The sequence below is a fragment of the Rattus rattus genome, chromosome 1 (assembly GCF_011064425.1).
Source record: "Rattus rattus isolate New Zealand chromosome 1, Rrattus_CSIRO_v1, whole genome shotgun sequence".
NCBI classification, from domain to species: domain Eukaryota; kingdom Metazoa; phylum Chordata; class Mammalia; order Rodentia; family Muridae; genus Rattus; species Rattus rattus.
Genome location: NC_046154.1, coordinates 14,073,784 through 14,089,803, shown reverse-complemented (window position 1 = coordinate 14,089,803; position 16,020 = coordinate 14,073,784). Strand labels below are relative to the sequence as shown.

The 16,020-nt window shown below is 41.8% G+C and overlaps 1 protein-coding gene across 1 annotated transcript; it reads right to left on the bottom strand.

Annotated features, from left to right (window-relative positions):
- Positions 1-3,037: 3,037 nt before the first annotated feature.
- LOC116886233 (arylacetamide deacetylase-like 4) lies at positions 3,038-13,147 on the bottom strand. Its single transcript, XM_032887642.1, has 4 exons — positions 12,980-13,147; positions 8,402-8,618; positions 6,865-6,928; positions 3,038-3,812 (listed from the first exon to the last, which is right to left on the bottom strand). The coding sequence occupies exons 1-4, from the start codon at positions 13,145-13,147 to the stop codon at positions 3,038-3,040; spliced, it is 1,224 nt and encodes a 407-aa protein (XP_032743533.1).
- Positions 13,148-16,020: the final 2,873 nt, after the last annotated feature.

Genomic DNA, 16,020 nt, shown 5'->3' with positions numbered 1-16,020 from the left:
AAGACAAGACACCTTTTGAGATCAAGAAACCAACAATAAAATTGAGGGCTGGGAACAGGAACAGATTCAGGGGCTGCAGCCAAGGAAGCCAAGAGGAGACATAGGCCACTGGGTGCATGATACCATTGGAAGGCATAAAGGAGGGAAAGGAATGGCAAGCTTTAATTTTATTTTTTCATTTCTCCTTCTCTCTCTAGTGTATAGGATTGTGGTCTCCCTCCTGAATCCTCTGAGTGCCAAGGGTGTGAATATAAGCAATCACATTCAGCCTATAATTCTTAATTTTCAATACTCCTTTTCCTCTTCCCATTTTTAACACATCTTATGTCCTCAGTCGGTTCTTCTTTCTTTCTCTTGTCACATATTTAACCCATACAAATGCTTGTCCCTTTCTGCACGGGTTTGTTGCTTTGCTCGCTGTAGTTCACTGGTTCCTTGTTGGTTCAGTTTCATCCTTACTTATCCTACAGTATAATCTTCACTGATTCCTTCCTTCTTCTTGTAAACTTCTGTTTGCTTTCCCCTCTCCTACTCTCCCTTTCCCTCCCCAACCCCCTCTCTTTCTAATTTTCTAATACTGCTAGCTGCCACTTCTCATCTTGTTACCTTTTATGTAATGCACTCATTAACTTATATTTTAGTGCATATGGTGTTGCTTTTAAGTTATCAGAATTGTGATGGTTTTGAATGTGAGTTTTGCTATATTCTAACACTGCCTTATTCAAGAGTTATGGTTGCCTTTGAAATTAATCATTATCCATCTAAGTCTTGAAGGAGATTGGGACCAGTGCCTTACATATGCTGGGTGAGAGTTCATTAAGTAAACAGTACTTCATGTACAGTGGCAAGAAGCTGTAGCTCAACACTGTTGTAACCTAGTCCACATTCACATTCCAAAGTGTGATTAATGTCCAACAGTGGGGATATGGAACCTGAAGAGACTATTACCTCCTGTAGCCAGATAAGACCCCTAGTGGAAGGATGGGGACACTAATTCATCTATAAAACCTTTAACCAAAAATAGGTCCTGTCTAAAAGAAATGCAGGGACAAAGATGAAACAGAGACTGAAAGAATGGCTGACCAGTGACCGGCCCAACTTGAGACCCATCCTATGTGCAGGTACCAATTCCTGACACTATTAGTGATGCTATATTCTGCTTGCAGACAGGAGCCTAGCATGGCTGTCCTCTGACAGGCTCTGCCCATCGGCTAGCTGAGACAGATACAGATATCCACAGCCACATACTGAATGGAGTTTAGAGACCTCTGTGAAAGAGTTAGTGGAAGGATTGAAGGCCCTGAAGGGGGTGGCAACACTACAGGAAGATCTAACCCGAATCCCTGGGAGCTCCCAGAGACTGAGCTACAAACCAAAGAGCATACATGGGTTTGTTTGAGACCCCCACCACATACTTAGTAGAGGGCTTCCCTGTCTGACCTCAATGGGAGAGGATGCACCTAATCCTGCAGAGACTTGATGTACTGGGGTGGGGGGATGAGGGAAGGAACTCTGTGAGGGGGGACCAGAAATGGGCAACATTTGGAATGTAAATAAATAAATTAATTAATTTTTAAAAAGAAACCTTCAGTTGATAGACTACAAAAGATTAAAGCTCCCAACCAGTAACATGGCCAAGGTACAGAAATTCCAACATAGAAACACAATAATTTTTTAAAGGAAACACAATTTTTTCAAAAGTTAATTACTCCCCTATAATGGCCAAATATGTCATAGATGTAGATGAGATTCCAGGAAAATGTGTTAAAATGATTATAAGAAAGATTGACAAAACCAAAAAGAGAATGAATAAGTACCCAAAGAATTCTAAGTCAATATCTCCCATAGATATTTGCGTATACTATTTTATTGCTACACTATTGAGAGTTAGGAAACAGAACTGTAGAGATATCCATCAACAGAAGAATGGGTAAATAAAATGACATGCATCCTCTGTCCTGATACTTTCCATAGTTACAAAGATTCAGGATGCAAACATGACCTCATTCCTCCATCATTCACACCTGAGGGTACTACAATCAAAACAAGGTACGTTGGCATAGAAGACAAAGACAAAGACCTTATTACTTCAGTATTTTGAAAGTAGGGTTTGGATTAACTGCCACTTGGCAAATTTTTGAAAATGGACCCCTTAAATAACAACAACAACCTAACTGTGGATGACTGACTCCCAACATGCATTGAAGAGAATTCCTTTGAAGTCCCTATCAACTAAGAAAGAGTGGTATAGGCTAAGCAAGGGCAGGGACCTTTGTAAAACTTGAGGTGACACATGAATTTAGCACCTTCCTCACCTAATGGCATACCTTCCAAACACCAGGTGACCTCAAACACTCACCTCATAACTGTGACTCTGAGAAAACATCTCATGGTAGACTGAGGTCTGATTTAGATTCCACTGAAAATGTGATCCCAGAGAAAAACACATGGCATCCCAAAGTTCACTCATCCTCTTTACTCCTTCCTCATTGACTTTTTTCTGTCTCTGTTTCTTGAATCCCCCCCCCACTGATGTCAACTCATAATTCAACATAAGAGGGGTCTGTGAAATGACATTTATCAGAATAAATTGAGAAAATTGTCACAAATTGAGTAAAAATGATCATGTGACTTTGGCCTTAGGAAAAACAATAGCAAGAAAGATCCTTTTTCTGTGTCATCATGAGTACAGGTTAACCTGTGATGGTGTGACTAGATGATGGAATTTATTCTGCACAACCTCTTAGAGAAGTCTTTCAGGAAATTTAACAGACATTTTTTCCCACTTGGACATTTATTTCAAATGAATGAAGCAGTAGAAAGTGTGGTTACACTGGATGTTGTCAACTCTGGAAAGAAACATACAGTCCAATCTTTCTTGAATACAAAGCTAACAGTTCTTGCTTCTACCTACTCTTTCCTTCTTGGATCATACATGGCTTCAGCATCTCCTTACCCAATAAAACCAAACTAGGGAAAGAAAAAATCAGAACAAGTAGTTGCTATCTTGTTCCACACTCAAAGCCAAAGGCAACTGTCATATGCCCTTTATGTAACTGGAAACAGCTTTTGCAATTTTTATGGAGCAGGGAAAAGAGAATAGATGAGTATCAAACAAAAAGATGCATCCGTGAAATCCATCTTCTACATGGTACCAGGTTACAGGGACCCCCTGGTCTTCTAAACGCTTCTTATAGAGCAAGGCATCATCACGCAGGGGGTCATTCTCACAGGTCACTAGGAATGCTTGCGGAAGTTGAGCAATGATCTTGTCCTCTACTAGGAGAGGTGAAACCTCTGTGTCTAAAATATGTTTTATTTCCAGATAGGCAGTCTCATTGAAAGGTCCTGAAAACTCAGGCAGGAGGCTTTTACTCTTGAACCTTCTAGGGATGTTATCGGAGCTGAGCCATTTGCTATACTTCTTCCAGCTGTCTGGAGGCATAAAAGTACCATTAAGCAGTGCATCTTTCCAGGAGAAGTCAATGTCCATGTATTTACACACAGCTATCATGAGTATGTCGTTGGTGAGGAATGGGACATTTTGGTTCTGCTGATGTGATGGTAATCGGAAATTGACTGCTTGCATAGCTGGAGTAATGAGCACTTGAGCACGGATGCGAGGAAGACTTGGGAAGCTTAGCAATGCCTGGATGACAACGGCCACAGTCCCACCTCCAATACTTTCTCCACATGCCACCACCCGGGAGGGGTCTACCCCATAGGTCATTAGATTCTTCATGAAGTAGATGGAGGCATTCAGGCAATCCTTAGGAATACAAGGGTGACTGTGGTCAGGAAGCTTGCGGTACCTAAGAAGAAACAAACAAACTCAAGACAGCAATATACACATAGGCCACTGGAGGCCATTTAAACAGCATCCTCTACTCTCATTAGAAAAAGAGCCTGATTAAATGCTCAGAATGAGCCTAGCAAGTAAAGAGGTATCCTCATTTTCTATGTGGACGTGAGAAACCTGTCAGAGTCAGGGAGGATAGGTTTTCCATTCCAACCCATATGATTTCCATAGGCAGAGACTTTCTACCCCCTTCGTCTTCTCTTTCTCTTTCTCCTTCTCTTTCTCTTTCTCTTTCTCTTTCTCTTTTTCTCTCTTCTCTTTTTCTCTTCTCTTTCTCTCTCCACCCTCTCTTGTCCTCCCCTTGTCTCCATTGTCCCAATAAACCTCTTCCATGTGTAAAAACAAATGATTCCCATAGATGAGTAAACCCCAGTAAGGATCAGGAAAGCTCAAAGTTGTTGCCTTAGGAAGCAGAACAATCAGCAAAGATCCAGAAACAGTGATGGAAGCTCTGCTGGTTCCACTGGGACAGGTTAAGGGTTCGGGCTCTCTGCTGCCTCAAACATCCATTGAGCATTGCCAAAACCACTGTTCTTTAAATTTTCCATCAATGTTATACTAGTAATGCTGGTTATATTAATAATTAATAGCATGCTGTCTTAATGTAAGTGAACCTTCTGATGTTTATTTTCCTAGAAATAAATGCAAGTGTTAGGAGATGGGACAATTAGACTCTCTAATTGAAAATGCTTAAATTCTTCTCCAATACCCTGGCTTATTTTTAAAAAATGACTATTACACACACACTCATCTGGGCTATCCTTATGCCAGCACTGATCACTTTGAAGAACATACATACCTTGAGGAAGCAACAAGCTACACAACTCAGCCACTAGATGTTCTTGCAAGCAACCCACCCACTATTTTAAACAGCTTTCACCAGACTTTTCCTATCACCTTCCCACCAAGACCCTGGTAGCCTAAACGAGATAATATTGACATGACCTAAGCGAGACAATGATACTATTATCATTAATGCAATGAGCTAATCACAGAAAGAAAGAACTGACGGCAGTGGTGACCACAGAACTGAGAGAATTGGAACAGGTCCAGAGGCAAGAGCACACCATGTGGTGCAAGGGCGGCAGAGGCACAAAGCCCAGTGGGCACCTTTGCAGTGGTATTTGGTAGCTCTTGGAAGAAGCTAGAAGCCTTAACAAAACTTCAAAGTAGTCTTGAAGCATCAAAAGCCTTATGTATGGCAACACTGAACAGAATCAAAGACTCATTGGCAACAATAGCAGCAGACGACGACGATAAATAAAGATGCCAGGCAACAGTGGCCACAATACGGGCAATTAGAACAACAGAGGCAGGAATCACTACCTTAAGGGGAGAGGATTTTAGGCACTCTAGACTAGGAACTAGAACATGAGCGTTGTCAAGGCCTGGGGGCGGAGTTGACTTTACACATACACACAGGAGCTGTAACACTAAGCACCACTGGGTTAAAAGTTGCATTAACAGAAGCAAGCTTAAGGGCACTGAACTCAAATGTGGTACCTGTTGTGGCTCGTAGTTCCCTGCTTTCACCAGTTACTTCAAAAGCCAAGGACTATGAAGCCATCAAGGACCAATTGGAAGAGTTCCTCATCCACCCCCAATTTCCACTCTGGTGGAAAGAAAAAGTTCCAGGGAGATGATTGATGTTACCACTTCCTGTCAACAGAGTTTCAGAGACTTCATTTAGAGTCAAGAGACGTTGCTTCTAGGAAAGGAAGGTCAGGAAGAAGATAAAAATGAGGAAAGGGGAATTAAGAGGAGGGACAGTGAAGAATGGGCAAGGAGGAGCTAAGGATGGAGGGAGAAGTGCGTAAGGGGGGAGGCTAGGGATCGATGACTAGTTATAGCTAGTTATAGCAGCATAGCTCAGTAGCCTTCCGGCAGTCCCAAGCCTCTTCTCTAACCAAGCATCTCCACTTGCCACTCTAATACAGTTTTCTGGAATTCCACACTATAAATTCCCTTCCAGATTTCAGATCAGGTGCTTGCACACTGCTCTGCAGTTCCATTTAGGGAATCCCAGAGATGTGGGTTTCCATATTGGAAATTCAGACCCTGTGGGAAGTTCAGATGAGTAAAGGTCTCTGAAGTCTGAAAAAGTGTTACGAAATGTCCCTATGCCACCAGAAAGGAACAGAGAGGCTAAGTGAGTTTGCTCTAGCCTTCCAACTTCAGTTTATATCCATTCTGAGGGATGTTGGAGTATAAGAAGACCACTTAAGTGGTAGCCATTGAAGTAGCAGAATCTAGCAGGGCAGTTTTCAAATTTTCTCACTTAGTTCTGCAAACTGGTTTTGTTCTGAAACAATAATACATATCCATTTCTGTCGTCCATCCTTTCATAGAAGCTTTTATTTCCAAAAGACAAGGGTTAGGTCTGAAGTTATGCTCTACTTTCATTCACAGCGGTTTCTACACAGTCGTTATTTTATTGTTGCATCAAACATCAGACCCATCAGCCAGCTATAGTCATGACTTCAGTCTACCTTGACCACTTGCCAATTCTAATTGCACCATTGTTCCCAAAGACAACATAACCCAACCAAATGAAGAGATAACTTGAATTCAGTATCGGTTATCTCTTTTCTGTATTTCCAACTCCTGTTCATCTCTGTATGTCTGGGAAAGTACTCTTTTGAATTTAATTAATTTACTTTCATGACAATGACATAAAATGTCACTTCTGGTTTTACATTACTTGGGTTCCTTTCCATCCTCGTATGCCCTTCCTGGTTCTCTACTATGTCTGTCTATACTATTCCATAGAAGCCCAGTACTCTATAGTTTTATATTCCATCTGTCACAGTTCACCAATGTACTTCCCACGAATGAATATATTTCAAGACTTCTACTGTTTTGAAAGTGGGGTGTACATGTTCATGGGAACATATACAGAGAGTACATAAGGTCAGGACCCTTTTCTGTTGCCTAGAGTCACCCAAATGTGTACCTGAAAATTCACTCTCACACAGATAAACCACCAATTGTCTCAGGTCACTCACCCAACCGATAGCACCACGGAATCTGTCTGCTGGGCCAGGAAGCTGCACAGATTGTGGTAACTGTCTGCAAGATAAACCCAGGTGTTAAATAGTCTAAAAGAGCCCAGCATTTCCCACTACAGTCCCAGAAAAGGCAGCTTCCTGGTGAACATGCAAATAATACCCTCCGTATGTTGCTATTCTTGATTCTTCTGAAGAAACCTTGGCCAGCTCTGCATGAGCAAGGCTAGAGATGATTCCCAAATTCCTGAATATCAAGATAGTTGAAAATTCATGGTTCACTTTCTATAGCATTGAATTTTAAACAGTATGGATAAACTGGGGACTTTTGAATGATTGGATTCGAAATGAGTATTATTAGGGTGGTGTGTGTTTGCAGATCCAGTGCTGGATTTTTAACATGCTCATAGGTTTTCATTCATAAGAAGATAAATTATGACCAGATTAGATATTTATAGTAATAGACAGGTCCATTAAGATTAGTACAAGGCTCACCAAGGTCCATTTTGGGACTATGTTAGAGAGACTGATGAGAAACACTGAATAACTCTTTGTTCCACCCATGTTACCATTTGAAAACAATTCCTCATTTGTGTTCTCCTGCATGATCTAGCTTCCTCCTTTGATGTGAAAACCCCTAAATTTATGGACTAGGTGTGTGTGTGTGCGTGCCCCTGTGTGTGTGTGTGTGTGTGTGTGTGTGTGTGTGTGTGTGTGTGTGTGTGTATCCTCTATTCCTGAAGAGAGCTTTGGGCTAAGTAGATGTTCAGTAAATATCCCCTGAGCCATTTCTGCTTAAGATTTTGAAATAGCATTATCCTGCAATAGAGAATTACAGCTCAGGGAAGAGGGATGATAACAGTGGAGATAGAGTTATAGTTATCTTATGAATTATAGAAGGCATCTTAGTAACATCTTCAGAACTTCTATGATTACCTCAATCACCACAAGGTAGTAAGTAACCCTCGTCCCAAAAGTGATATCTTTTGAGTCTGTACAAACAACCCAGAACAGCAAGGGTAAGGAGGGACACAAGTGGCTAGATGGGAGATGTGCTCATGTACACAATGGAGGTTGGCATGTACTAATGACAAGTACTGGGTTACTCTTGTGGGGAAAGATGATGAAACTAGAGGATGATAATCATAGCAAGGAAACAATTTTTTGCTATAGAGATGATGTAGTGATCAAGAATGGGGTTTTAGCACAGTGGTCAAGCTGAGCTGAGGGGAGCATATAGACTTGAAGTCATTATGGGACATATAGGAATGGCTAGTGCTATGAGTGGGAAGGGAAGGGAGAGGTCACACTCAGTGCTGGGAGATATGGTTGCTGTGCAAACCTAGACTGACTACTATACAGGAAACAATTCCATGAAGACTCCAACCCATATGATTTCCAAGTTCTCAATCCATTTCATAAAAACTCCAACTTCTATTTGCTTTGACTCCCCCCCAAGAGGTTCGCATACGAATGTATGAAAGACTTTACCTATCATGAAGACCTTCCTCTCCCACCCGGCACAGAAACTACTCACCCAGGCTGCCACATAAGGCTCCCCCTCCATGGTAAAAAATAATGCCTCGCCGGAGTTCTGAGGACACTGCCTTAGGCTGGAACAGTCTCACAGAGATTGTCCCAAAACGCATGTTGGTTACCACCAAGTTGTGGTTCTTCTTTATGATTATTAAATCTTGGAAAAACTGAATAAATCTGGGCATGGAGCAAATTTTCATCTTCTCAAATATTTTTCCCTGTAGAAATTAAAAAGAAGGAGGTGATAATGATGAGGAAGAGGGAGAAGAAGAAGAAGAAGAGAAGAAGAAGAAGAAGAAGAAGAAGAAGAAGAAGAAGAAGAAGAAGAAGAAGAAGAAGAAGAAAGAAAGGAGGAGGAGGAGGAGGAGGAAGAAAAGAAGAGGAGGAGGAGGAGGAGGAGGAGGAGGAGGAGGAGGAGGAGGAGGTGGTGGTGGTGGTGGTGGTGGAAAGGAAGAGGAGGAAGAAAAGGAAGAAAATTGAGGCACAGGAGAGTATAAGGTAGGCATGTAGATGCTGCATTGTTGCTAAGTTGACTGTTTCTTTCTTGACTCTTGCATTTACAGTGAACTTGTGTGTATAACTGGCTGTGGATTCCACTGAAGGAGAAAGTGGGTTTTGAGAGTTTCTACCCCAAACATCCAGATTAGATAATGATGTAGCTCTAATTTGGTTATTTGTCTCAACCAAAATCCATGTCATTGTGCTGACGTGGCCTTTTCTCAAGACAGATATATAGATAAATGACATAGAGTGAAAGACCCAAGTATAACCTCACATAATCACAATCATCTGAGCTTCATCAAGAATGACTAAAAGGAGAAAGGAAAGCCTCTTCAACAAATGGCTCTGGAAAAACTAAATGACTCCACGCCGATGAATGGTCCTAGATCCCTCTTTTACCGTGTATAAAAACATCTCCAAAAGGACCAAAGACTGTAGTGAAAGACCTGAAATTCTAAAAATGTTAGAAGAAACAGTGGGAGTAAACTTTAAGATATAGGCATAGGTAAGACTTCTTGCACAAGACTCCAGTCTATCTGGAAATAAGGGCAGATAGTGAAAAATGAAATTAAAAGGCTTCCATACTTCTATACATACAGGAAACAGTTTTAATTGAAGACTCAACCTCAAAGAGAAAAACTTTGCTGGCAATGCCCCAGAGAGGATTACATATTGTGTGTGTGTGTATGTGTTTGTGTGTGCGTGTATGTGTGTTACCATATATATCAAGAGAGTAAATCATCCAAACAATAAAATAAATAGATCACACAAGACAAAGTACAAATGGCCAATAAACATATTGTCTTATTTTCTTTCGTGGCTGTGATAAGCATGTTGACCACAAGGAACTTGGGGGAGAAAAGGGTTTACTTGGTTTACAGGTTACAGTTCATCATCAAGAAAAAATCAAGCCAGGAACTCAAGGCAGGAACATGAAAGCAATTCACTGGCATGTCCCCCTTGCTTGCTCACCTACCTTGTGGACTGGACCTTCCCACATTTTTTAAAAGATAAATCTTTGTTGTTGGATCACCAGGGGAAGTTATATAATTATAATCTCAAAAATAAAACATCTCGTGGGGGTTGGTGGGGACCAAGACTTGACACTATGACTAATGTTGTGGTGTGCTTACAGACAGAAGCCTAGTATGGCTGTCCTCTGAGAGGCCCAACGGTCAGTTAACTGAAACAAATGCAGATACTTATACCCAACCATTGGACTTAAGTTGGGGACCCCTATGGTTGAATTAGGGGAAGGATGGAAGAAACTGAAGGGGAGGGTGACCCCATAGGTAGACCAGCAGTCTCAACTAACCCAGACCCCTGGGAGCTCCCAGACACTGAGCCACAAACAAGGCAGCATGCACAGTTGGTCTGACCCACCCCCCAACAAACTAAACGATTGCGTAGTCTGGCTTCTGTGGGAGAAGCCATGCCTAATCCTTGAAAAACTTGAGGCTCCAGAGATGTGAAAGGCCTAGCTGGGAAGAGCATCCTCAAGACAGGGAGAGAAGGTATGGGATGAGGAAATGTGGGAGGGGGGACAATGGCTGGATTGTAAATAATAATAATAATAATAATAATAATAATAATAATAATAATAATAATAATGTCTTTTAAGTAGTGGTTATTGAAACCCCCTTGTGTAGATAAAGGCCGTGATACATGCGGTGAGATACTTCCTCTGGAGGAGGCTCCCAGGAGGTGAGTTTTTGGCTGAGAAACTAGAAAGAGCTTGTATCTAGTCTGGAACAAAGCAGACATAGACTAAAGGTGAGGCAATCATCAGCTAATGGAAAAACACTGTACACCATTATTGTGGAGGTTCAACCTCCATCATTTGCAGATGGCCAATATCTACGGAAGTGACCCAAGGAAGAGGTGAGGGATCAGGTGGAACTGCCCTCAGAAATGTCGTGCTGATGAGACCCAGCAGGACAGGCCCCAGATATTGGATAAATGAATTTGTTTTTAATTTAGAGTTCAGTGGGGTCCCCCATTATTCTATGAAAGAGCTCCCCAAAGAGGGCTTCGAATGATAGTTTTCCTATTAGAGTTTCAGGAGAAAGAAAGAATTTAGCCTACAAGTTCAGCTCACCTGACTCGCATCAAGAGTGCAAGGTCTCTGCTGAGCCAGGCAGAACATTTGACTGCTCACCTCTCAACCCCCTCAAATTTCAAGGCACCCTTTAATAGCACAGGTTGTTTCCATCCTTACCTCCCTCAAGAAAAGATTGACTATACCTCTTATTCAAGCAACCTCCCCTTTTTCCACTGAGAGCCTTTCTTACCAGTTCTCAGGTAGATGGCCCCAAACTGTCACTCTTTGTAATGATAGCTGTGTATTCCTTGCACACTTTCACTATATTTGCCAGGCTTCCTTAGAATTTGCCTAAGTCCTCACTGTCAAAAATCCCTACCATCCAATGAGGTGTCTGATGGCAAATATCACAATTTATTCAGTTTCCACCTCTAGAATATTTGTTTGTGAATGTGGAAGAGCATATGATGTTAAATTAAGACTTACATTCTAAAAGCCCATTATATGCATCAGAGAGTTATACTGTTTTGTGGGGTTTTTTTTTTTTAGGGGAAGTTCACATTTCCCACAGTTGTGAACAAGGTCTGAGGCTGTAGGAAAGAAACTACAAATTGGAGAGAGTGTGGTGTTCCTGGTAAATTTGGGTATTTGAGGACCTCATTTGCCATTCCAGGGCTCTAGACTAGCCTGAAATTCTACACAGACCCCTGGCTTGAAACAGCTTGACCTCTAGGAAAGCACTTGCAGATAAAAATGAATGAAGGATTGGGGCCAGAAGCTTTCAATTATTGTATTGAACAAGCTGTGCTCACTCCACTAGTTTTTCTCTCCATTGTAGAGAAAAATCCAACAGCACAGGGAAACATTACTTTTTAAAGTCATGTGTGAAAACTATTATTTTTATTATATATTATGTAATACATATATTACCCTCACCTGGCAGAAAATGTTGCCTGCTTCGAAGATAAAGACTCTGACATGCATAGAGGTTAAGCAAAGGGTTCTTGCAGCCAGTGAAAGCAGAACAGAAATGCATAACAGGCACCTTGGCTGCTGCTTCTTTTTACCCCCTCTCTTCTCCACCTCCTCCACTGTAGCTGCCATGTGAAGTAATCACTTATGAACTGTGACTGCTACCGGTCTTCAGCCAAGGTTGGGATATTACATTTTTCAACATTTACTTCCCACACAAAGCCAAACTTTCTTTCCATCCCAAGTCAGTAACAAAGGTAAGCTCAGAGTCCAGCCACCCAAAGCAGCCAGGCTAAAAAGCTGGATATGTGCATCATCACATGGATTTGATCAGCAAAGGGCTCCTGCTGAGAAATAATCTGCAGTTTCAAGATATTCACAACTGTGCAACAAAACACCTAGAAGCAAGTGAGTAGAAAGAAGCAGAGGGCTGCTGCTGACGGAGGTGTTAGACCTGTTGAGTCGTGGATCTATCTTGGAGAAATTGGGTGAAATAATTTTTCAGTCCTTAGAAATAGTCTTGTTAATGAGTAGTGATGTACCTGCCTCCAATCTCAGCCCTTAGATGTTAGGAGCCAAAAGATCAACATCGTAAGACACTTATCTCAAAAAATTAAAAGGAAGAGTTGAGGAGTAGCTAAATAGAGTGCTGAGATAGCTTGCAAGCTCTAGTTTGATCCTCAGAACCACACAAACCAAGCATGATACTGTGCATCTCTAACCACATCACTTGAGAGGTAACAGCTCTAATCCCAGCACTAGGAAGGTAGCAGTGGAACAATCAAGATCCTCAGGTCACGTCTGGATATATAGTGAATCCAAGGCCAGCCTGAACTCCACAAGATGCTGTCTAAAAAAAAAAGTAAGAACAAAGACAGGAGGAAGGCAGGGAGGGAAGAAAGAAAAAGGAGGGATAGATGGAAACAAACACAGTGTTTCCGTGTTTCTAAGATAGAACAATGTAGTCACTCAGACCTGTGGGGAATCTAGTTAGAGGAGAATAAAAGAAGAGAAACCTACAGAGATGAACTCTGAAGAACATAATGCCCCCAAGAGCAGACTCACCAGAGCAATTACGTACAGTACCACACAATGCAGAAATCTTAACTTGACAGGATACTTCAAGACAGAGGGTATCTCTGCTGTGAGAAAGTGATGAATGGCAGCCCATGTGAAGACTCCCAGATTCAAGGTAGACAGGCCCACTAGCAGCACCAGCCACAGGACAGCCATGTTACTGAGTCTCTGAGAAACTGCTGTCTGAGGTCCTGAGAAGCTGGTGCCCTGAAGATATTCCTTGAGAACAACTGAACCAGTTTTACGGCTTACCACCTCCACTCCCTTATTTCAGACCAGACCTGACTCAGTGGCCTGACCTTACCTCTGCAATAACCACACAAGTCAACAGGATCCAGAGGAACCTGCTCCCCAAGGAACAAGTGGACTAGGAAGCCAACTTGGATAACCAAAGATGGGGGTCTTTTTGCTTGTTTTTTCTTTTTTTTGGTTTAGGGGGATTATTTTTACAGTCCAGTCATTACCCTCATCCCCATGCACTCGCCCACATTCCTTTATCCCATTCCTCTTCCTCCCTGTCTCCAAGAGGAAGGCCACCCACTGCGAAGTCTCTCCTTGGGTCCTCAAGTATCTCAAGGGTTAAGTGTGTCTTCTCCCAGTGAGGCCAAACCAGGCAGTCCTCTGCAGTATATGTGTTGGGGACCTTCGACCAGCTCCTGTATGCTGCCTGGTTGATGGAACAGTGTCTGTGAGCTCTCAGGGGGTCCAGGTTAGTTGAGACTAATGGTTTTCCTATGGGCTCACCTTCCACCATCCTTTCCCTAATTCAACCACAGGGGTCCCTGACTTCAGTCCAATGGTTGAATGTAGTATCTGCATCTGTCTCAGTCAGCTGCTTGTTGGGCCTCTTGGAGGACAGCCATTCTGGGCTCCTGTCTGTAAGTACACCATAGCATCAGTAACAGTTTCAGGTCTTGGAGCTTCTCCTTGAAATAGAACCCAAGGTCTTTCCCTCAGTCTCTTCTCCATTTTTGTCTCTGCAGTTCTTTTAGACAGGTACAATTCTGGGTCAGAGCTTTTGACAGTGGAATGGCAACCCTATTCCTCAACTTGATGTCCTGTTTTACTAGAGGTAGGCTCTATGACTCTGTTGGACATTTCATCTATGGTCCCTCCCTTTGAGTCCTGAGAGTCTCTCACCTCTCAGGTCTCTGTTACTTTCTAGAGGGTCCCCACACCTCCACCCTAAGGTTGCATATTTCCATTCATCCTGCTGGCCCTCAGGCCTTCTCTTCTGTCAGGATTCCAAAGAATTGGATATGAGCTTTCACAGCATCCATCTGCTAGGGAACAAAGGAAGAGGTCTTACATGAGTATAGATCCCTGTGGCCTAACCCTTCACTGAGTACCAAGAGGCATGAACCCCTTCTGCACCAGTTTGAGGTCATCCCATTTGTAACTACTTCCTTAACCACTACCAGAGCCCAGTCTTCTTTCACTTCTGACTTTTTAGCCTTGGATAGGCTCTTTCCTCTCTGAGTCTATGGGGTAGAGGAGTTCAGGAATGGGTTAACTGTTTCTAGACCAAGCCCATACATGGCTGCAGGTCCTAGGTTGCAGACACTTGTGCAGCAGTATAGGATACAATGGATAGAGTTTTGTACAGGCTTCCTATTCTAAGGCCAGGGAAAATTTGACAGGAAACACACATAGACTATTATTTCCATGTTTGTTTAAAGGCTGACACAGTGGGTTAAAGGATTTGCCATCAAGCATAATGATCTGAGTTCAATCTCCAGAATCTATATGATATAGGAAGAAAACTCTACTACCAAACGCAGTCCTTTGACTTCTACATGAACACAGCATTACACGTATGTGTGCCTATGCACATGCACACAGACACACAGTATAAATAAAGTAAGGTGCTAAAAATTTAAGCACACAACACAAGATTTACTGTCAGAGCCATTTCTAAGTGTATATCATAGTAGAGTTAACTGAATGTGTCACACACAACAGATCTCTTACAACAATGAATTTCCATCCTTGGACTCATACCCTGACCAAATAACCACAGTTCTACTCTGTAAGAGTCTGACTACCTTAGATGCCTCCATAGATGGGCCTATGTGATGTTTGGCTTTTTCTAACTACCTTGTTCTACTTAGCATATTATCTTCAACTTTATCACTACTGTAGCAGTCAATAAGATTTTTTAAAGTTTTATATATATATATATATATATAGTTTTTATTGTCTATTGTTTTTATTTCTGTTGGTACTGAAGATTGAAGCTAGGGTCTTGAATATGTGAAGCAAATGTTCTACCACTGAACTACATTCCAGGCTCTACACTTTGTTTATTTATCCATGGATAGACATTTATGTTCCCTCTACCTTTTTGCTATGATGCATATGTTATCATAGTCTCATGTGTATGCAAATATTAACTCATTTTAAGTTTTTTATGTCCATGTTGGTGTGTAAAATAGACATAAAATCATAAAGATCAATCCAGAAGAAACTTTGCAAAATGAATTCTCTCAGTAATGATGATCTTCCATCTAACGTCTTTCAGGCTCCAATATTTATAGGGACCTCAGAAAATTCAGGACACCAACAGGTCTCATTTATCCACCATTCACAGATGAGAAAGCTGATCCCAGAAAAGCTATGGTTACATAAAAGAGCATCTGTTGTGGATAGTAGTGGGGTTTGTATCAACTACAGGTACATGTAACGAACATTGATCTACAGAAAAAAATTATGATGGAACCAACAGAGTGTAGTTATGCTGTTCCAAAACCGTTCCCTATCAACACTGAAAAGGAATTGGCTAAGCAAGAACAAGAGTCATTTCAAACAATGACAATAGCATATAAGGGATGTCACAATCTTCTTTATGTGGTGCTGTGGTCATGGAGCAGAGGCCTGGACAGACACAGATGGAATTCCTACTGTCCCTTTTGGGTTCTGGGGCTTCCAACACAACTCAACCTTACCAGACTTCCTGACATGGTCCATTGCCCCACAACTCCTCCTTTTCTTTTTATAAAGAGTAGGTGTCATGAGAAAAACTGTCTCCC